This window comes from Colobus angolensis, unplaced genomic scaffold (assembly GCF_000951035.1).
Source record: "Colobus angolensis palliatus isolate OR3802 unplaced genomic scaffold, Cang.pa_1.0 Scaffold113, whole genome shotgun sequence".
NCBI classification, from domain to species: Eukaryota; Metazoa; Chordata; class Mammalia; order Primates; family Cercopithecidae; genus Colobus; species Colobus angolensis.
The window spans coordinates 499808-521427 of NW_012112364.1; the positions used below are offsets into that span (position 1 = coordinate 499808).

Here is a 21620-nt window from a genome sequence, read left to right on the forward strand (position 1 = left end):
GGTAACGTGTTAGCCCACATGACCTCCCATTAATTCAGAAACCTTTCCTCAGGTAGAGAGGGTCAGACACCCAGTTTGCCTGGGAAGAAGACATGCTTCACTCCACTGGGCAAGGACACATCTGCTGCTGTGAATGAAGCCTGGGTGGCTGGGGGCAGCTGCGGTCCCTCCCTGCTGTTCAGGGTGGACATGTTGGGATCTATTGTGGCCTGATAGGGCTGGACAGGTGGCGGACTCCGGGGAGGCCCTACTGAAAGGACAGTGTCATTGATTTCCTTCCCAGAGATGTTAGCTGAGTGGGCTGTGGCAGGGCAAGACAGGGTTGTTGGGGTCAAACTAACCATTACTGAGCCTTTCTTTGTGTAAGTAGATGGCTGATTGAGTGCAATGGCTGAAAGACTCCCTAAACTCCGAATTGAGTAGAGATTGAGCTGTTTTTCCACAGCCGTATAGATGGCCAAGCTGAATAATTTTGTCCGCTGACATTCTCTTCCTTTTCACTCCTTAATTATCCCTGGAATTCAGGTCAATGAAAGGTAAGAGTTTCCTGTGCAAGGTATAGAAGACTACATTATTTGGATAATTTTATTGTCCTTTTTTCAAATTAAAAAAATTTTTTAGAGACAGGGTCTCCCTCTGTCACCCAGGCTACAGTGCAGTGGCACAACCATAACTCACTATAACTTCGAACTCCTGGGCTCAAGCCATCCTCTAACCTCAGCCTCCCAAGAAGCTGAGGCTACAGGTGCACATCACCACACCCAGCTAATTTTTTAATTTTTTTATAGAGATAAGGTCTCGCTTTCCTGGGCTCAAGTGATCCTCCTGCCTCAGCCTCCTAAAGTGCTGGGATTACAGGTGTGAGCCCCTGTGCCTGGCTGGACAATTTTCTTGATCTAAAAAAGATTCAGAAAATCAACTTACATGCTAAGGTGGGTAGAGATGGCCTGCCCTAACTGGGCTATGTTAGTCAGTGGACTCCCCAATTTCCAGGAGCCACAATTATCAGGCAGAGCAGGGTCCCCTTAGTCAGAGCAAATACTAGGACCTTTGAGCAGGCAGGGAACTGTGTCAATGATGTCTGGATTTAAGGAATGTTTCATCTGCCTGGAGGGGCAGCCCGCCCTTCCAGCAGCCTCCCGCTTCCCACCCCCTTTGTGGCCCCTGCCCTTGCCACCAGCCAGGATCCTGCGTGCCTGGTCCCTTTCTGAAGAATGTGGAATGGCCTCTATACTGTCAGTAACAGAGGCGTCCTTTTGATAACCTGATCGTGGCCACTCCTGCAGTTTTACTGTTGCTTCATTTACCAGGGTCTCTTTTTCTCCCCACCCTTTTCTGCCTTAGATGTCAACTCTAGCTCTGGCTTTGTGGAGTTGCAGTTTCAGCCCCAGGCCAACCGCAGGCCCGAGCTTCCCAGACAAGTTTGCCTCTCCCAGAGTGAGTGGCTGCAGGCTTCTCCGGTCCAGCAGCAGGACTTACAGGGTGAAAGGGCACCTCTGGCATCGGGGGGTAAGGAACGACCACCCCGTCCCTTCCTGCGGGCTGCTCAGTGCAGGCCAAAAGGCTCCTAAGAAAGCTGCCAAGCACCTGGGGCCTAGGACCAAGAAAGCCCTGCATGGAGCCCTGATGTGGGCGGCTTCTGCTTCCTCCCAGGGACACAGGCCTGCGCTTAGAAGCTGGAGAGGCTGGAGAGGCTGCCCCTGAGCACAGCCAGTCATGGGGCACCAAACTGCTCTCCAGAGGCCAGTCATGGGGCACCAAACTGCTAGTGGCCAGGACTCTCTAAAGGCAAAGAGGACCAGGCTCCTAGAGTTTTGTCAGCCACCTTCTACCCTCTCTGACTGTTCCCACAACCCTGCCTTTTCAGGGACCCAGCTGGGCCCTCTCCTGGCTGAGCGCAAGCTGGATGTACCGGGATGCTTACATGCTGAGAAGCTTGTCCAAGGACATCAGTTACCAGCTCCTTTCCCCTCACCGAACCGTCTAGACCCTGGGACCACAGCTGTGCCATGCCATTGCTAAGGAGACCCATTTTTGCAATGAGGGAAATGTTCATTTTCACAATGATTTCCTTTCCATGGCTGGAGCACTCCAAGTGAGCCTCCGGCTTCCCTGTGGTTTGGCCTGCTATGGGGCCTGGCTTGACCTGAGGGACCACAGCAGCCCTGCCCGCTCCCAAAGCAGTTGGATGAGCAGGCCAGAGCCATTTCTTCAGGGCACAGCACAGAGACACAGCTGGAAAACGGGGACAATTAGCCAGAGGCCGGCAGCCTGGGCCATAAAAACACAGGAAGCGGCCACCGCAGGGCGGAGGGAATGGCTGTCCCTAATAAAGCGATTGTTTCAAAGAATGCCCACATTCCGAAGACATAGGCTGGAGCCTCAGCCTCGGCTTCCAGAGCTCAGGCCTGGGAAGGGGGGAATGTGGGGGATGGAAAGGGGAATTGTGTCTCCAGGAAGAGGAGGAAGATGTTTGCTAGATCAAAAGTTCGAAGTGCCCACCATTTCACCTCCCACATTCCCACCCCGTCAGGTCTGCGGACCTCCCCTACTGCCCTTCTCTCAATGATTTGGGTTTTGTAACGGGGTTTGCAATTGACTTCCGGTTTTATTTCTCTGAAAGTCCGATGACACTCGGCTGTCCAGGCCAGGCCCTGGAAGTCCCCCAGGAGGACCAGCTCGGTCTCCCACCTCTTGAGTGCACAACTCCTTGGCCCCTGAGTACCCCACCACCCTCATTTTTAGCCTTCTTCCTTACAAACACGAAGGGTGGGAGGAACCAAAAAACGGGATCCCGCAGCCCTAGGTTAGTTCTGATCGCTTTCAGGTGTGTCTGCAGAGGCAACGTGCTGGTTGTCACCTGTAAAATGGGGAGGATAAAAACACCTCCTAGGTTTTGTTCTAGATCCTAGGGGGATGTGAGGCTCAGGGAGACAAAGGACACTGGAGAGCACCCCAGAAACGACAGGATGAAGGCGATGGTGACAAATATCCGAGCGAAACCCTTGACAATAACAGACAAGCGCAGGTCTCCAGGAGTGCCGCGAGCACCCGCGGGTTCTGAGAGCGCTCAAAGCCACCGAGTCAGGCTGCCCAGCCCGCCGGGCCTCGCCGCAGTGATCCTCATTCCCGAATCTGGCAGCGCTGTCAAAGGCTGGTATAGGAGGTGAACGGCGGCCGCAGGCCCACTCCACGCGGTTGCTGAAACCGAGCTGGGCGCGCGCGAGAGCCGAATCTCGCCGCCTCCGCGCTCCTGTCGCGGTAGCTCCCGATCCCCGGCTGCGCGGCTCCGGTCCCCAAGGCGGCTGCTTCCAGCCCTAGGCCCCTTGGCCTCAGCGCTTCCCAAACCGAGAGAGATCGTTTCTCAACTCAGAGCTTTTCATTAGCAATCGTTAATAACGGCTCTGAGTTGCCTTGTGATCTCCTGGAGATGAAAAATAAATTTCTTCGGAGAATGTTTCACTTTGTAAAGGACAAAGACTTTTAAAGATATAGGTATGATGTAAGACACATAAATACCTAAGTATTAGCAGAAATTCTCTTTTCCTTCATTGTTAACCACTTATTCAAGTATAAGAAACATACAAGTGTAGCTCAATAAATTTTCATAAACTGACACTCCATGTAACCAGCAGCCTAAGAAACAGCGTTACCAACGATCCCCTAGTTCGCCTCCAGTTATGCACGCCAATAACCACTAGCCTAACTTCTACCACATGCGCATTACTTTTGTAGTTTAAAACTTTTGATTCTCGAATGTAAACGTTTATCAATAAATCACTTTAAATCAAATCTCAAACGTAAGATGAAGTCATAGTTGTAGCCTGAATCTAGGATCATAATTTATCTTGTACGGAGGGCGAGTAATTTCCTTGGTCAAGAAAATAACTGATTGGAGGTGACAGTTGTTTAGGGCTGCAGTCGTCCGGGCCAGGAGCACAGGGCGGGAAGGAATGGCTCATCTCTTAGGGCTCTCTGCTTGTCACCTACCAGGTTGGTCAGAAACGTTCTCATCAAAGCAATGGCTTCTCTTTTCTTTTCTGTTTGGGACAGAAGGAGTTTCTTGACCGCCCCCTTCCCTGAAAATGCATAAACAACCACTGCTCCTGTCTCCAAGCTCAGATTCCCACCAAGATAGCCTTTTCTCTTCCCCTGTCTTTTGTAAGTCTCTTGATTTCATTCTTTGAACCTGTGATTGGAGGTTAAAGTGCACCAGGTTGGAAGGAGGAAGCTCTTAACAATAAAGGTTTGAATATTTAGCAGTGATCAGGTCGCTGCCCTCTCACGAACCTCCCCCCCTTTATCTTTTAAAATGCAAATTATGTTTCAGGGGGTTGTGCGTTGAGTGCGCGCTGCGCCTCGACGTCTCCAACCATTGGTGTCTGTGTCATTACTAATAGAGTCTTGTAAACACTCGTTAATCACGAAGGCCGCCGGCCTGGGGCTCCGCACGCCAGCCTGTGGCGGGTCTTCCCCGCCTCTGCAACCTAGTAGGAAGGAGGTGGGAGGAAAGAAGGAAGAAAGAGAGGGAGGGAGGAGGCAGGTCAGAGGGAGGGACCTCCTCGGGGGCAGAAGCGCCGCGAGGAGCCAGCGGAGCACCGCAGGCTGGGGCGCAGCCACCCGCAGCTCCTCGAGCCCCCTCGCCCCTTTCCCTTCGTGCCCCCCGGCAGCCTCCAGCGTCCGTCCCCAGGCAGCATGGTGAGGTCTGCTCCCGGGCCCTCGCCACCATGTACGTGAGCTACCTCCTGGACAAGGACGTGAGCATGTACCCTAGCTCCGTACGCCACTCTGGCGGCCTCAACCTGGCGCCGCAGAACTTCGTCAGCCCCCCGCAATACCCGGACTACGGCGGTTACCACGTGGCGGCCGCGGCTGCAGCGGCAGCGAACTTGGACAGCGCGCAGTCCCCAGGGCCGTCTTGGCCGGCAGCGTACGGCGCCCCACTCCGGGAGGACTGGAATGGCTACGCGCCCGGAGGCGCCGCGGCCGCCGCCAACGCCGTGGCTCACGGCCTCAACGGGGGCTCCCCGGCCGCCACCATGGGCTACAGCAGCCCCGCTGACTACCACCCGCACCACCACGCGCATCACCACCCGCACCACCCGGCCGCCGCGCCTTCCTGCGCTTCTGGGTTGCTGCAAACGCTCAACCCCGGCCCTCCTGGGCCCGCCGCCACCGCTGCTGCCGAGCAGCTGTCCCCCGGCGGCCAGCGGCGGAACCTGTGCGAGTGGATGCGGAAGCCGACGCAGCAGTCCCTCGGCAGCCAAGGTAAGCCGAGGCTGCGCCCTGCCGGACCGTGCTTGGGAAGGCGCGGGCCGAACCACTGGCTGCTGCGCGTCCGCCCGTCCGTTACGCACAGGGGAGTCCCGGGCTGTCTGGGAGCTCCGCGCCAGGAGGGACACGGTCCGGGGACAAATTCGGGGGCCTCTGGCCCCTCGGGGCTTCTCTGACCTACTGAGCCTGGGAATGAATATTATGAGTCTCACAACACCGTGTTCAGGCGTCCTCTTTTCAATAGCTCCTCATTCGCAACCCCAGGGCACCTTCGGGAAGCTCTAGGGAATGTCGGCGTGAGCACTGCCGGACGCGGGCAGAATCGCGTCCTCCCCCACTTGCTGCCGCATGCATTCCTTGCCTGGCTCCTGGCCGCCGAGGAGAGAGGGAGGCTCGAACCTTCTTGGGCTAGATCTAGGCCATTTCTTTCAGCTCCCTCTTTCCCCATCTGAGCCATCTAATAAGAGAACTGACCTGGAGGGGGTGGGAGGATGTCGGGGTACGGCTAGCCTGTGCGTGGGACAGTGTTTGGCCATTCGGGCCAATTCAAGGTACAGCGAGCAGACAGACCAGGTAGAGCTGCTGTCGCTGGGAAGCAGGTGCTGGCCCCAGCTGCTAAGGCGACGGGGGCGCGCCCCGTCTCTGAACCTGTGACCTGTGAAGGGGTCATTTCAAGCAAAAGCTGGAGGGCTAGGGGCAAGAAACCGAGGGGCAGTCGTCTGCGGGGAGAGCAGGGAGACGGGGAGGAAACCCTGGTGGGAATTAAGCCGCCACTCCAGGTAGGGGTCGTTTCTCGCACAGCTTCCTTTAAAGGGTGTCAGGGATGTCTGTGAGTGTGTGTGTGCATCTGAAAAAGATCCTAGGTTTGCCGGACTGTGGGGCTCATTGACTCCAGGTCTGCCCCTTCTGGTGTTCGAGTGTGCCTAGTGGTGGCAAGGAAGTGCGGTGGGGAGAGTCCTAGTTGAGTGCCCCCTTTATTTCATGAAGTCTTTCCACAGTCCTCAGCGCTTCCGCTTTTCTTGCTTCGCTCCTTGCTGCCCCAATTGGGCAGGCACGCTGCTTATGGGCACTTTGCAGAAGTTTATAGCCAATTACAACTAGTATAAATCAAAGCGCCCTTTGGGGGCTGCCTCTGGGCATTGGTTTCTGCGTCACTGTGCACATGCTAGGGAGAGTCCTGGTGGGAATGCGGCCGTCCGGGGAGAAGGCCACAGATCAGCCTCGGGTGGGCTGCAGAACTTTGGTTTGGTCCCTTCTCCAAGAGGAGGCGCCTTCCTCCTGGCAGGGGCTCCCAGATCCTGGCTCCCAAAGACCCACTTTCTACAGCGCATGTCTGGGGAGCGGTGGCGGAGGTCGCGCATGCCCTAAGGAAGACTTTTGCGTGTCCCGGGAGAGTGGCCGCGGGGTGAGGGCCGGGAAGGGGGCGGGAGGGAAGCCGCCAGAGTCCAGGCCGCGAGGTCAGCAGATGTGAAGTCCCGCGCCGAGGTGGCAAGGCCGCAGTCGGCGCCGGGTGCCCTTGTGATGTTAATGTGGGGTGGCCGCAGCCCGCCGGCCGGAGCCAGGCTCCTCTGCGGAGCGTCATCTGTCAAGGGGTGGATAGGGGGGATGCGGCCCGGCCTGCTTTGATATACACCTTCCCAGCCCTGCCATTGTCTCTTTTAGGGCCCGGAAAGAGGGTGGTGACTTTCGCAGTCAATAATGAATTCTGACAAGTCCCTCTTATCCCACCCCTCCACAGCCCCGCTCCTAGGTTCCCAGGGGGTGTGGGGCGCGGGCCGAAGAGCGCACAGGGTCTGCTCATCGCGTTGCCCGGCTCGTCCGGGACACCGAAGGGGCAGCACCCGAGCAAGGGTCGCTCCGAGGTACTTCCAGGCGAGTCTCCCTCCTGGGGTGTTCGACTGAGGGAACTGCCCTGAGCCCCAGCTCCGGGGGTGTCCTCTGTGGCTCCAGTCAGGCTCCGGTGCCAACCCCGCCTGATGCTATCTGCATGACCTGGTCTGATTCTCCATTTCCTCATCTGTAAAAAGGGGCGAGTACCAATGGCAGCCTGGAGTGGGTTTGAGGCGGTCACGCGTGTGGAGAAAGTCGCGTCAATTCCCTTTACTTTCATGGCAGGCGCGGGATCGGGCCATTCAAATGCGCCTGCAGGGCCGTGTTTATGTTAATACGCCTGGCGGGGAGGGGGATGAAAGCCGGGGCCGCCATTTGCTCAGTAGTGGTAATTCAAACAGAATGTGGTTGTTATTAAGGCATTGAAAGGGCTTTTCTTTGATAAGATCGCCTTGTCCTGCATTGTTTGTGGCTGTGTTCCCCTTTCAGCGGCTTGGGGGAGCTCCCTCTGATCAGGCCTGTATCTTCCCAGGACGCTTTTGTTGTGGTTTGCAAAGGGTTTTACCTGAACAAAGTCAGCCTGCGGGACATTAAACACGTCCAGGCAACTCCCAGGCCCTTCAGATCTTTCTGTGGGACTGGGCACTGGGAGATTGAACCTGTTCAGCTGCAAGAAGACCCAAAAGTGGGACGGAGCCAGAGAACAGCTTCTGGCCAGGGCTCTGCCAAGGGCTGAGCCAAGACAGACCTGGTGGAGATGCCAGGCTCGGACTTGCTCCAACACTGTGGACACTATTTGTCAAGGTCCTTCAGTAAAACAATCAATCTAAGATTTAATATGTTGACTCAATCCAATGAGCATAGATCACTGGTCAGGATAACTCTGGCCGAGTTTGCAGCAGGAATAAATGGAGGGTCAAAAAAGAAAAAGTACCAAAAGCCAAACCTGGTTTGGGCAGGTATAAAGTGTCCCTAGCCGGAGGGGTTTTCTGCCTGTTCCCTCTGCCAGAGCCCAGCTCACAATTCCACCAGATGGGCCTGGTGTGTCTGGGGGATGATTCTGGCGACTTGTCAGCTCCTGTGCCCTGCTTTCCACTTGTAGCAAAGCAAAGTAGTAACCCCTACAACTCCGCTACAACATGTGCCCACAATGACAGCTGTTTTCCAGGTGGGCTTCCATCTCTGTTAGACCTGGAAATCTAGATGTTTCCAGGATCCTGGCCACTTCACCCTGCCCCCTTTCCGTTGGTGTCAAATATGTGTCAGTACTGTATTTGGTTTACTGAAAGGGTGGTTACATTCTGCTATCCTCTGTGTGAATTAGGTTTCCACTCTTCTTAATTTTAAAAAAACCACTTAATACCAAGGTTAGTTTAGTTGCCTCCACTAGCCTCACACCCTCCCCCAACAGGACCCTCTGGGGGGTCTTGTCAGACTTGGCAGGAACCAGCCAAACCCGGGCCCCCCGGGGTGGTGGAGGAAGAGAAATGTCCCTGGGTTAGGGAGGTTTGTCATTACCCATGACTGATGGGCTGCCTTGCAGTTCTCAGCCCTCACTTCTCCTTCCTCCACAGTGAAAACCAGGACGAAAGACAAATACCGAGTGGTGTACACGGACCACCAGCGGCTGGAGCTGGAGAAGGAGTTTCACTACAGCCGCTACATCACCATCCGGAGGAAAGCCGAGCTGGCCGCCACGCTGGGGCTCTCTGAGAGGCAGGTGGGGACCACCTAGCTCCCTCCGGGCAGGCCACTGCCTGGGAGAGGACCATGAGAGTTAGAAAATCTGGCTGCAGGGGCCATCTAAATCTGTGGAGAGACTGAAGCAGGAGGATGCAAGCATTCGTCTTTGGAGCACTTTTTTTTTTTTTTTTAGTAGAGATGGGGTCTTGCTTTGTGGTCCAGACTGGAGTGTAGTGGTACAATCATAGCTGACTGTAGCCCTGACTTCCTGAGCTGAAGGGATCCTCCAGCCTCAGTCACCTGAGTAGCTTGGACTATAGACTCGAGCCACCATGACTGGCTAATATTTAAATTTTTTGCAGAGATGGTCTCACCGTCTTACCCAGGTTGGTCTCAAACTCCAAGTGATCCTCCTGTCTTGACCTCCTAAAGTATTGAGATTACAGGTGTGAACCACCATGCCTGGCCTAGAGTACTTTTTTCCCCCCAAGATGTAGTTTTGCTCTTGTTGCCCAGGCTGAAGTACAATGGCGTGATCTCAGCTCACTGCAACCTCTGTCTCCCGGGTTCAAGCAATTCTCCTGCCTCAGCCTCCCAAGTAGCTGGGATTACAGGCGTGCACCACCACACCTGGCTAATTTTGTATTTTTAGTAGAGATGGGGTTTCTCCATGTTGGTCAGGCTGGTCTCCAACTCCTGGCCTCAGGTGATCCACCTGCCTCGGCCTCCCAAAGTGCTGAGATTACAGGTGTGAGCCACTGTGCCTGGCCCTGGAGTATTTTTTTAAAGGTCCTCTTCTACCTTTAGTCCTCTTTTTTTGATGATGTCGATTTTTTTTCTCTCTCTTTTTTCTCTATCCCTTTTTGAGGGATATAGGAAGTGTGAAAAAAAGCCAGGGGTATTAGTTTAATCCAGAGTTCCATTTGGGTCTATAAAGACATATTAAAGACCTATTCTATTTGTTTCTAGCACTGTACCTAAGAAAATAAACTAAATAAAATACTCAGTCTCTCATAAAAACTAGAGGGACAAGACTTGGTTCATGAACATTTTATTTATATCATCTAGAAAAACAGGCCAACTTCACAGCCAGGAAGCCACACAATTAAATCTCATTTTCAGCTCTAAGGTGAGGAAAATTACATTTTAGTTTAGCCTTGAGGGGTCAAAGGTTGCCATTTGAAGTACACCACCCAGCACTGGCCTCCCTTTGCTGTGTAGAAAGGGCCTTGCAGTTTCTGTTTTCCTTGGTTCTGAGACTTTAAACTTTTCCAGTAAATGCGTAGATAAAAGTTGCTTTGAAAACAAACCCAGGGAGCAAGGAGGGAGGAAGACTCTTCCCCATGAGGCTGAATTGGGCCTGAGAATTGATCCAGGGCTGAGCTGTTATGGGGACACCCAAGGAAAGCTTATAGAAGGACTTGGAGTTCTGTAGTTGGAGCGGAAGATGTTGATGATACAGCTGGGTACTATTCCTTTTTTCCCTGGCATCTTCACCACCATGTGCTTTTCTCCACCTTTCCATTTCTAGGTTAAAATTTGGTTTCAGAACCGCAGAGCGAAGGAAAGGAAAATCAACAAGAAGAAGTTGCAGCAGCAACAGCAGCAGCAGCCGCCGCAGCCGCCTCCGCCGCCACCACAGCCTCCCCAGCCTCAGCCAGGTCCTCTGAGAAGTGTCCAGGAGCCCTTGAGTCCGGTGTCTTCCCTACAAGCCTCAGTGCCTGGCTCTGTTCCAGGGGTTCTGGGGCCAACTGGGGGGGTGCTAAACCCCACAGTCACCCAGTGACCCACAGGGGTCTGCAGCAGCAGAGCAATTCCAGGCTGAGCCATGAGGAGCGTGGACTCCGCAAGACTCCTCAGGAGAGACCCCTCCCCTCCCACCCACAGCCGTAGACCTACAAACCTGGCTCTCAGAGGAAAAATGGGAGCCAGGAGTAAGACAAGTGGGATTTGGGGCCTCAAGAAATATACTCTCCCAGATTTTTACTTTTTCCAATCCGGCTCTTTCTGCCACTGAGGAGACAGAGAGCTGCCATTGGGCTTCACTCGGGACTGGCAGAAGCATTGCCTGGACTGACCACACCAACGAGGCCTTCAGCCTCCTCCGCAGCTCTTCTCTTCCTAGAGCTGCAGGCTGCACCTCTGGCTAGAGCTGAGGGGAGAGAGGGACCTAGGGGAACAGCAAGTTTGAGGCCAAGATGGCTGCTGCCTGCTCATGGCCCTCCCTCGGAGGTCCAGCTGGGCCTCCTGCCTCCGGGCAGGCAAGGTTTACACTGCAGAAGCCAAAAAGGCAGCTAAGATAGAAAGCTGGACTGACCAAAGACTGCAGAACCCCCAGGTGGCCTGCGTCTTTTTTCTCTTCCCTTCCCAGACCAGGAAAGGCTTGGCTGGTGTATGCACAGGGTGTGGTATGAGGGGTGGTTATTGGACTCCAGGCCTGACCAGGGGGCCCAAACAGGGACTTGTTTAGAGAGCCTGTCACCAGAGCTTCTCTGGGCTGAATGTATATCAGTGCTATAAATGCCAGAGCCAGCCTGGACTTCCTGCCATTTTCACAATCTTGGGGCTGATGAAGAAGGGGGTTGGGGGGTTTGTGGTGGTGTTGCTGCTGTTTGGGTTGTTGGTCTGTGTAACATCCAAGCCAGAGTTTTCAAAGCCTTCTGGATCCAGGGGGGAAGAAGTGATATGGTGAAGGGAAGTGGGGAGTATTTGAACACAGTTGAATTTTTTCTAAAAAGAAAAAGAGATAAATGGCTTTCCAGATTTCAGATTCTGTATTTATCTTCAGATTTTGTCTGCAACTATTTTTTAAAGAAATGAAATATCTTCTCTGCTTGCAAGCTGATTTGGAAAATTCGGAGAGGGAGTGGAGATTATCTAGACAGGCTCATTTTACCCCAGAGCATCAGAAGCCTGAAAGAGCAGGTTCTGAGACCTTCCCTGCCCCCAAGCCTGAGCCCAGCCTTGGAATGTGTGGCTCTCCTGGGGGTGCCTTTGGGCAAAATGCACATCTGAATGGCCAGCTGCTTCCCAGCAGCCAGAAATTATAGGGGGTGGAGGTGAGAGGGCCCCCTCATAGCATCTCACCAAATCCACATGGAGGTTTTTTGCAAACAACAGGCAGTTCCCTTCTGCAGCGACTCCCTCCTGAGGACACCCCACAACCCAGCTAGTTAAACGTGAGCATTAAATTTTTTAAAAAACTCCCCCTACTTTCCCAAGACAGCACTTCCATGAATTTAGTCTTCTGTAAATCACTGGGCATTTCTGTGAGCCCTTTCTATCTCCACTTTCTTCTGTCCTCCAGTTTCCTTATCCCGGACCGCGCCCCACTTCCCACCCAATCACCCCACAAACAAGATTTCAAGACCCAATAGAAAATGATCTTTTTAGTGACAGTTGCTTGTTATCTGGCCGATCCACTGGGGACCGGGGTGCAGTCTTTGAGATTTTTGATCCTGGAGGCCACCGAGCTGAGCGTTCCGGGCAGGACCTGGGCGAGGGGCGCTTAGCCCTTCGTTTCGATCTTCTCACCATCATCCGAGAGCCTAATCAGCGCACCCACGGAGGCGCCTTAAGGGCAGTTGGGGAGGATGAGCAGAGCCGGGAGACAGCAAGAGGTACAGACCCTCTGCAGCACCTCTCCAATTCCGCGGCCCTTCCGGGTGGCGTATACAGCTCCAGGATTGGGAAACGGACTCCGGTGGCCCGGCCGGCGGGCGCCTGGCCTCGAAACCAGAGGCAGGAGTGTGGGGCGCGGGGTTGGGGGGTGCCGGGCAGAGGAGGAAGTCTTGTCCGGGTCCGCTGGGCGAGAGGTCCCGGGTCAGGGCCAATCTGAGTCCCGGTGCCCCGCAGGTCTCCCCGCACCCCGGCCGCGCCCACACGCCCGCCCCCTAGCCGCTGCGGTTGCTATGCGTTGCCGTGAAACGCCTGTCAATAAACCCTGTTTGGACAGTGGAGCAAGAGCACATGGGTTGTTTGCTTAGTGGTTAGAGGTTCAAAAGTCGACATTGTCCCGCTGCAAGCGATTACAAGTTCTTCCCCTTCCCGGGGCTAGGTCCCCTTGCACGCGGGTACGGGGCCAGGGAAAGGAGCTCTGTTGCTCTCTGAGCCGCAAGCACCCGGCTTGCTGCTGCGAGCGCCTGGCAAGCCTCCCGGGCCACGGGAAAAGGCGCAAAACCAGGACCCTCTCCGGCAAGTGAGGCCACCACGCTTCTAACGCCAAGTGTGTCGCTCCCGGAGCAATACCCACGGAACGAGGGATGTGGCACGAGTGGGGAGCGCAGCTTGAGGAGTTTAGGGAGGCCTGCACAGGGGCGCCTGAGGTTATTTGAGACCAGATGACCTCGCGGCTCCTGGAGCCTCCAGCGCAGAGCTGGGGGTGGGGGCCTCCGAATCCCACGCCTCCACCGCGTCCAGTAGTCGGCTCAGGCGCCAGAGGGCGCGCGCGCTCTGGGAAGAGATGGGGCTTGGGCTCGTGGACTCGGAAAGGTTCCAGTTTTCACTCAGTTGGGAGGTGCAAGCGCCTCTTCCGACTCCGGCTGAGCCCAAACCCGGGCGCTGCAAGAGTTTTCTACGTTGGCCGTGGGCCTGTTGAAACTAAGTTCAAACTAAGACAGGCAGGGGAGATTCTTGGATTTGTTGAATGTTTAAGGAAAACAAAATTGGCAGAGAGGGACTATACCTTTCTAAAAGGGTCATTTTGCACAAGATGTTTTCTTCCTAAAATTACAGTAATGTGGACACAGTATTAATATATGGTAAGACTGGAAATTTAGGATAAATATGGGAATAAAACCTATCAGTATTGTGGAACTGAGGTAAAAAAAAAAAAAGTATCTATCGGCCGGGCGCGGTGGCTCACGCCTGTGATCTCAGCACTTTGAGAGGCAGAGGCGGGTGAATCACTTGAGGTCAGGAGTTCGAAACCAGCCTGGCCAACGTGGCGAAAACCCGTCTCTGCTAAAAATACAAAAATTAGCCGGGCATCGTGGCGCGCTCCGGTAATCCCAGCTACTCAGGATGCTGAGGCAGGAGAATCACTTGAACGCGGGAGTCTTGGAGGTTGCAGTGAGCCAAGATCCGAGCCACTGCACTCCAGCCTGGGCGACAGAGAGAGACTTCCGCCTCAAAAACAAACAAACAAAAAAGTATTTATGGAGAATGAACAGCCTGAGTCTCCGCCCCACCCGAACCCCGCCATGAACAATTCGTAGATTTGTCACATTCATCCAATAAAGTTAACACGATGGACTGCTAATGAAAGCAACGAATATTTCATTGCAATGTGTTTCATTTCTTTCTAATAATATGCAGAAAGGGGTCTACATCAGTGAAGAAAACTAATATTAAATAACAATCTAAATATGCACATAGCAATATTCTTGCTGTTGTTATTCACAACTACTCAGGGAAAAAAAAGAAGCAACAAACAGAAATGAAAGAAGTCTCAGCGACAGAATGGCAAGGAAAGTTATTTTATTTATTTATTTATTTACTTATTTATTTAGTTAGTTAGTTAGTTATTTTCTGAGATGGAGTTTCCCTCAGTCGCCCAAGCTGGAGTGCAGTGGAGTGATCTCAGCTCAGTGACCTCCACCTCCTGGATTCAAGAGTCTCCTGCCTCAGCTGCAGGCACACGCCACCATGCCCGGCTAATTTTTGGTCAAAAAGTTATATATATATTTTAGGGCCACTCTTTGCACCTTGTTTTAGAGACAGGTTGCTATTTACCAGCTTACTGACCTTAGGAAGGCCCCAACCTCTCAGCTACCACTTCCTTATCTGTAACCTGGGGATTCAATGAGGTAATTAATGTAAGCTAGGGTAGCATTGTATGCTTATGACTAGACCCCAGTCACAATATGAGCTGCTTCTTGTACTGTATTCTGCAAAGTGCTGGAGAGTCCTTACAAAGAGCTTTTGAGGAAGATAATTTCTCAAATTATGATAGAATAACCCTTTCCCAGAATTTTTTTCTAATGCATTTAGCTTTGCTTACTTTGTCAAAGTTGCTTGAAGTATGTTGTTTCTTGATCGCCACTTTATGTATCTGCATAAAATCTTGAGTGGCAAGGCACTAAGCAGCATTCCAGATGTGGCGACAAGTTGCTGGTCTGTATAGCTTACTTGCCCTTTTATTTACTAGAAGACATGTTCCCAACTAGAACATCTAGTTTCTAGCTGCACTTAGGAGAATCAAGATTAGTTGAGGATGTAGTTGAGAATCTTCTTGTCAGTACACTTTTTTTTTTTTTGAAACGAAATTTTGCTTTTGTTGCCCAGGCTGGAGCGCAATGGCTCAATCTCGGCTCATTGCAACCTCCGCCTCCCAGGTTCAAGCGATTCTCCTGCCTCGGCCTTCTGAGTAGCTGGGATTACAGGTGACTGCCACCATGCCCAGCTAATATATATTTGTGTATTTAGTAGAGACGGAGTTTCACCATGTTAACCAGGCTGGTCTTGAACTTCTGACCTCAGGTGATCCGCCCACCTCGGCCTCCCAAAGTTCTGGGATTACAGGCATGAGCCACTGCGCCCGGCCATCTGCACACTCTTAACCCAAAAGGGGCAGACAGGCAGATACTCTAACTAGATGGCATTAAAAGTTTCTTTATTTTGAGACAATTTCTACTCCAACACCTCAATATTAATTCTGTGCTCTTCAGGAACCACCCCAGGAGGGTGCTGAGGTTTAAATTCTCTAAGGCTGATTCATCCTTAGATGTTGTTTTAAGAAAAGTGTTTTACTCTTATCTCCAGAATTCTCCCTTACAGTAAAATTACAGCAGCAGATCTTGCATTAAATTGGTTTTGTTTCAGAGTATAACAAAAACATTCATATCTAAGTAATGTAGATTAATTTGTAAATATTTAAAATAAACATTTAACTTATCTTCTTAATCACACTTAGACGGCACACATTTTCAACCCCACAACTCCTACATTCAGTCAATTTTCCTTTGCCTTTTTCCTTTTGCCTCCTGCTCTTCTTGGAGTGGGTGCACTATGATTTTAACACACCAAGCAGGTTTTAGAGATGGCTGTGGGGCTAGCTGTGTGATACTGGGCCAAAAGAATCACCTACTGTCTTCTTTCTTTAGCTACAAATCAGAGGAATACATACATATAAATAAAGATAGAGATATTTTATACATATTTATACATATATAGACATATATACATCAAATATCATGACTTTCTAGAAGGTTATGACATTAGATTTAGAAAAAAAAAAAAAAAACAACTCTCAAATTCCAAATAAAGAAAGTAGACTCTGTGAGTTCCAGAGATTATAACAACATTTACCTTGACATTCTTCTTGGAGGAATCAGTCCAGAAAAGGTGGGGGCAGCACTTAGGTGACCTTTTGGCTCCTGCATCTCTAGTGCCCAAACATTACATTTGTTTTAACAACAGCTTTTCCCAATTGGCATTTGTCATTAACCACAGCAGATATAGATAATATCAACCAGGTTGCCAGAGCCCCAAAGTTAAATGACCAGTAAAGCAGGATCCTGGTGATTCTGTTCTAGAGATCTAATCCATAAACCACAACACAACCAGTTTTGATCCATGAAAAAGACTTCCCTGAGATGAAACGATTGCCAAACCGTCCCTTCACACGCACAATTACTTAAAAATAATATTTATATCATGTGCTGGGTTTATGTGTCCAATATTTTATTGGTAAGTGAAAACCCCAGGCAGTTCATGCACTTTCATATTTGAGTTTTAACTTCAAAACTAAAAAGGAATTTTTTCCTAATTGCTCATGTGTTATCTCAGAACTTTCAGGATTAACAGTCTGCTATCATCACACTTAGTATCTGTAGTATGATGATAATAGGTTTTATGCAAGTGGTAGTTGATAAGTTCCTCTCCAACCTCAGGGAAGCAAACAAGGAAGAACAATGCAGAGCTAAAGTCATTGTAGTACAGACTTATGATGGCTTGTTATGTGGCACTTAAATAATTTTAACTTATTGATCATTAGTAGAGTCAAGAACAAAGATTATATACCTAAACCACAGATTAGGAGTTGTTAACAATGACCAGGGCAGGCTCTGTTTCCTACTCACAAAATACGCTTCGGGTATTTTTCTTTCATTCTGTGTAGCTAATATTTAAAAAACAACAGCTACAGCAAAACTTAACAGAACTAGATTCTGTTTTCAGACTTCACTTCACCTGGCCCTCTCTTTTCTTTTATTCTTGTTTTTTTTTTTTTTTTTTGAGACAGAGTCTCACTCTGTTGCCAGGCTGGAGCGCAGTGGTCCGATCTTGGCTCACTGCAATCTCTGCCTCACAGGTTCAAGTGATTCTCTTGGCTTAGCCTCCCGAGTAGCTGGGATTACAGGCACGCGCCACCATACACAGCTAATTTTTGTATTTTTAATAGAGTCAGGGTTTCACCATGTTGGCCAGACTGGTCTTGAACTCCTGACCTTGTGATCCGCCTGCCTCGGCCTCCCAAAGTGCTGAGATTACAGGCGTGAGCCAAGGCGCCCTGCCAGCCCTCTATTTTGTAGACAGAAGCAACTTATGTCACGACTGGGGTCTAGTCATAAGCGTACAATGCTACATTGGCTTACATTACCTCACTGGATGCCCAGGTTACAGATGAGGAAGTGGTAGCTCAGAGGTTGGGGTCTTCCCAAGGTCAGTAAGTTGATAAATAGCAACCTATCTCTAAAATGAGGTGCAAAGAGTGGCCCTAAAAAACATATAACGTTTCTTGCCATTCTGTGGCTGAGACCTCTTTTATTTCTACTCGTTGCTGCTTTTTTTGTCTCAGTGGTTGTGAATAATAACAGCAAGAATATTGCTATGTGCATATTTCTTATTATGTGCATTGCCAGAAACAAACAGAAAAAAGACATAAATAAGTCAGAACCAGAGATCACTGTCTAGTAACAATATAGAAATGTAGAAGAGTGCAGGAAGAACAAAAAGAAAGACTGCTTGTCTGGACTCCACACATAAAAAATTAAAGCATTATTTTTCCCTTGGACCACTTTATTAAAAATAATGCATATTTAAGAAATCCAGATTCTTGTATTTTCATTCATTCCTGTTATTTTCATCATATCTATGAATTTTACATAAACATCTTTACACTTTCAGATCGCTGTTAGTGATATATTGTTATACACATAGCACATTAGACAATGCTTCAGATTCTGGTAACTGGAAGATGACAGTTTGACAGTTCGTGGGGGTGATCACAAGTCTACAGAAAACCAACAATTGACATTTATTTATCATGTCTACAGAGAAATGAGAGTCTTGACATGTATTGATACACCCAGTGTTACGATTGGTTCTCTTGGGTGGATATTTGTCCGGAATGGGAAACTAAAATGCGATTCATCAAATGATCATGCCATGTGAAGCTGTTCATTGGGTAAGTTTCTAGGAGGGCTTGGTATTACTGAGTAAAGCCGGGTGCTCCTTTTGCAAATCTGTAGTCAGACAAAATAGACAAGAAGCAAGCTCCTCACCCTAACTTTTAGTGTATTCCCACCCGCCCCGTCCCCGCCACACTTCTACCTCAGAAAAACTAGTGTCTAGATTTGAGTCTTTGAATGTCTCAGACAGAAAAATGGATGAAACTTGTTCTTTGTTCATGCCCAAATGGGCCCGTTGTCTACAACACAGCGTGGGGAAGCGCTGGGCCTGGTATTCAGGCATCTTCGCGGATCTACCCCAACCATTAGAGCAGATAGAGCTCAGGTAGTGGCGATCCGCCCCTACCCCTGCGGCCTACGCGGACTAGTCGCGTCCACTCCCGGCCGCCGCGGGGCCCGGCCTCCTTGACCCTCCCCCAAGGCCACTCGGAGCGCAGCTTCCCTGAGCCCAGTGCCTCCCCGTGCTCCCAGAGGACGCCCGGGGGCTCGTGTCCCGCTGCTGTTGCCCAAGGCGGTCGGTCTCGGCCGGCTGCCCGTCGTTGCTGGGTCTCCGCGGCGGCCTGGGGCTCCCTGGAGAGATTCGCGGCGTCTCCCGAGGGGTGGCGCACGGTGGAGGCAGGCGAGGTCCCGGCGCCGCGGCCTCCTGCCGGGTGGGAAGCTCTGGGAGCGCCTCTCCGCCGCAGCCCGTCGCCCCGTAAGTCGCGCCCTGAGATTCAGGGCACTTTATTTTTCCTCTTTCGAACGGTGTGGTGTCCGCGGTTGTTTTTGTCCTTATACCTGAAGACGCCGTGCTTTTCAAAAGGCGCGCGTAACTACGGCGCGGAGGTGAGGGGAACCTGGGCCGCGAACGCCAAAGCCACCTGGCGAAGAAGGCCCGGAGCACTGGCCTTCGACCTGTCGTAGCTGGACGACCTGGGCCGGCGATGGTGGTACCAGGCCCGAGGGATTTGATTTTTGGAACGCGCAAAGGGAGCTCAGGTGTGTTCGGTCCCTCAAAGGGGCAGCCGCCCGCGGCCTCCGGCGTCTGGCCTGTCTCGCCTGCGCGAGGTCCCCGGCAGGGGGCGCTGCTGCTCCAGCTGAGCGGGCGAAGCGGCCGGGACCCCGCGGCCTCTGTCCCCAGCCCTGCGGCCGATCTGAGAGCTGGGATTCGGGGCGGGCAGCGGGAGGCTGAGCTGGAGCAGCCGGAGCCGCCGCAGGAGGGGCTGAGGGGTGCCCCGCCGCCCTTCTCGGCCGCCTTGGTGGCTTTCCCGGCCTCTCGGCCAAGGGCGCGGGGCTGCGGGTGGGTCTCCCGGGGTGTCGCCTCGCACAACAGGCGCGAGCGAATCTCCTCCTTTCCACTCTCCCGGAGGCGCTGTGGCTCTTAAAACCTCCGCTCCTTCTCTTCGCAGCCACCAGAAGGCGCGGCCTGCCACCTGGGCAAAGGCAGTATCCCCCAGAGCCCGGTTGCGCCCCAAAGCCGGGTTCCATCTCATCTCCGACAAAGACACTTCCTGATTTGCCCCTCACCAGACTCCAGCAACTTTCCGGGTCCCCGGGAACCTGATTTCGCCTCTGAGCTTCCATGATTAGTGGCGGCTGGAGCGCTGCTCCCCAACCTGGGCCCACTTTAGGGTGTGTGGGGCAGGGAGGAGGGTGGGATCACTTTTAATCTCGTGTCACAGCTAAATAATTTACTCAAGGTCTTCTCTTCCTGCCAGTTCCCTTCCCTGTTCCACCGCCCTTGACTTCCTGCTTTGTGAAACCCCGGAGAAAGAAAGGCCAAGTCTTAATAAAAGTTAATATTAATAGAGGCCCCATACTCCGGGCTTCTCCAACACCTCATCTTCCCCTCTCACCTCCACCCCCTCCACTCAAGCCCCGTTTCTCGGGGAATTCTTTCAAAACTGGAGATGGGACTGTACTTTGGGGTACATTCAGGAAACAAGGACGCTTGGGCCACATTGTGTCTAAACCACATTCTCCTCCAGTTCCCATCAACGCGGAGGGTGGCAAAGGTCGAGCGTGCACACAGTAGCTGCCCCACAGAAGCCGCGCTGGTTCCAAAGCAATCCAGAGATAAGGGCGGGGGCCAGCCGGCAGGTTCTGCAGGAGAAATACCTGCTGGAAAGAACAGGCCCAGCGACTACTGAGAGGCGAGGAGCAAAATATACCAGTGTTCAACAGATACTTTTAAAAAGGCAACAAACCAATACTGTACAAAGAATACGTAACAGTATCAAGCTCACTGTTCCCTGATGTGTGTGCGGATTCGAGCCGACTGACTTTCCCATAGTAAAGTCTAGTTTGGTTTGAGCTAAGGGCTTGCACAAACAATTCCTTCCAAGAAGGTTAAACAATGCAGAAATGTGAAAAGAACAAAGGAACTTCTCCTCCATCCTTTCAATTTCATCCCTCTGTTAACAATGTTAACACTCTGTTGGACGTCATTTCGAGAATTTTTCTGTGCTTACACAAATATGTATTACATATAATCTTGTTCTTTCTTTTCTGTCCTTTAAAAAAAAAACAACAAAAATGAAGTCACACTTTACTTTGTGACTTGCTTGTATCATTTAATAATATATCATGGGCATTTTCCCAGGTCATTACACATAAATCACATCAATTTTTAAAATGTCCATTGCATTATGTAAATGAAGATGTAATAGAATTTTATCGACTCAATCATTTCTTTTGAATATTTACTATGTTCTAGGTGCTGGGAAAACAGCAGTAATCGTCACCGTTAAAAATCCCTATTCTTGGGGAACTTAATTCTAGTGGGAAAAAATTTAAAATCAATTTATTTAACAATTTCCTTACAGATGAACATTTAAGTTGTTGTCAGTGTTTTGTTATTACAAACCATATAAAGGTAAAGTTTTTACATATACCCTTTTGTAGTTTTGTATTTTTAAAGGATAGATTTCTTAAATTGGAAATGGTAGGTCAAAAAATGTGTACATTTTAAAACTCTAGTAAAGATAGCCATTGCTTTCCAAAAAACTTTAGCAAGTCACACAATTCACAGTCCCCTTGAGTGAGTTTCCCTTTCTTCATATCCTCTTTTGCCCTAGACATTATCTCTTAAATTTTTGCCAATCTGATGGACAGAAAATGGTAACCAATTTAATTTTTCATTCTGAAATTATTAAGCAGGTTGAGCACATTTCATGTTTATTGGGCATTCGCATTTTGTCTTTGATGATTTTTCTTTTCTAGCAAACAGAACCAAAAGAAATGGAGTGAATACTTGCATATCCCAGCCTTCATGCTTGATTTTTAAACTTAAATTATTTTATTTAAGCTTTAAAACAACCAGCATTCATTTCTATGAGATAGATTCTAATTTAGGCCTTTCTGACATCAAACACTGTACAATTTCAAGCATTATTGAGTCTGCTCTCTGAATAGTGCAGACTTTGGGCCAGGTGCGGCCACTCA

General features: G+C 50.8%; 2 protein-coding genes across 3 annotated transcripts; one reads left to right on the forward strand and one right to left on the reverse strand.

Annotated features, from left to right (window-relative positions):
* The first annotated feature begins 4366 nt into the window (after positions 1–4366).
* On the forward strand, positions 4367–11616 carry CDX2 (caudal type homeobox 2). Of its 2 annotated transcripts, none has more exons than XM_011958305.1 (3): positions 4367–5268; positions 8679–8824; positions 10319–11616. In XM_011958305.1, the coding sequence occupies exons 1-3, from the start codon at positions 4728–4730 to the stop codon at positions 10571–10573; spliced, it is 942 nt and encodes a 313-aa protein (XP_011813695.1). In that variant the 5' UTR covers positions 4367–4727; the 3' UTR covers positions 10574–11616. The 2 variants fall into 2 exon arrangements, with proteins under 2 accessions (XP_011813695.1, XP_011813701.1); XM_011958311.1 differs by having other exon boundaries at positions 4399–5268; positions 8679–8820; positions 10319–10527.
* Positions 11617–17914: 6298 nt separating this feature from the next.
* On the reverse strand, positions 17915–19761 carry LOC105523505 (atherin-like). The gene has a single exon (XM_011958322.1). The coding sequence runs from the start codon at positions 19758–19760 to the stop codon at positions 18993–18995; it is 768 nt and encodes a 255-aa protein (XP_011813712.1). The 5' UTR covers position 19761; the 3' UTR covers positions 17915–18992.
* Positions 19762–21620: the final 1859 nt, after the last annotated feature.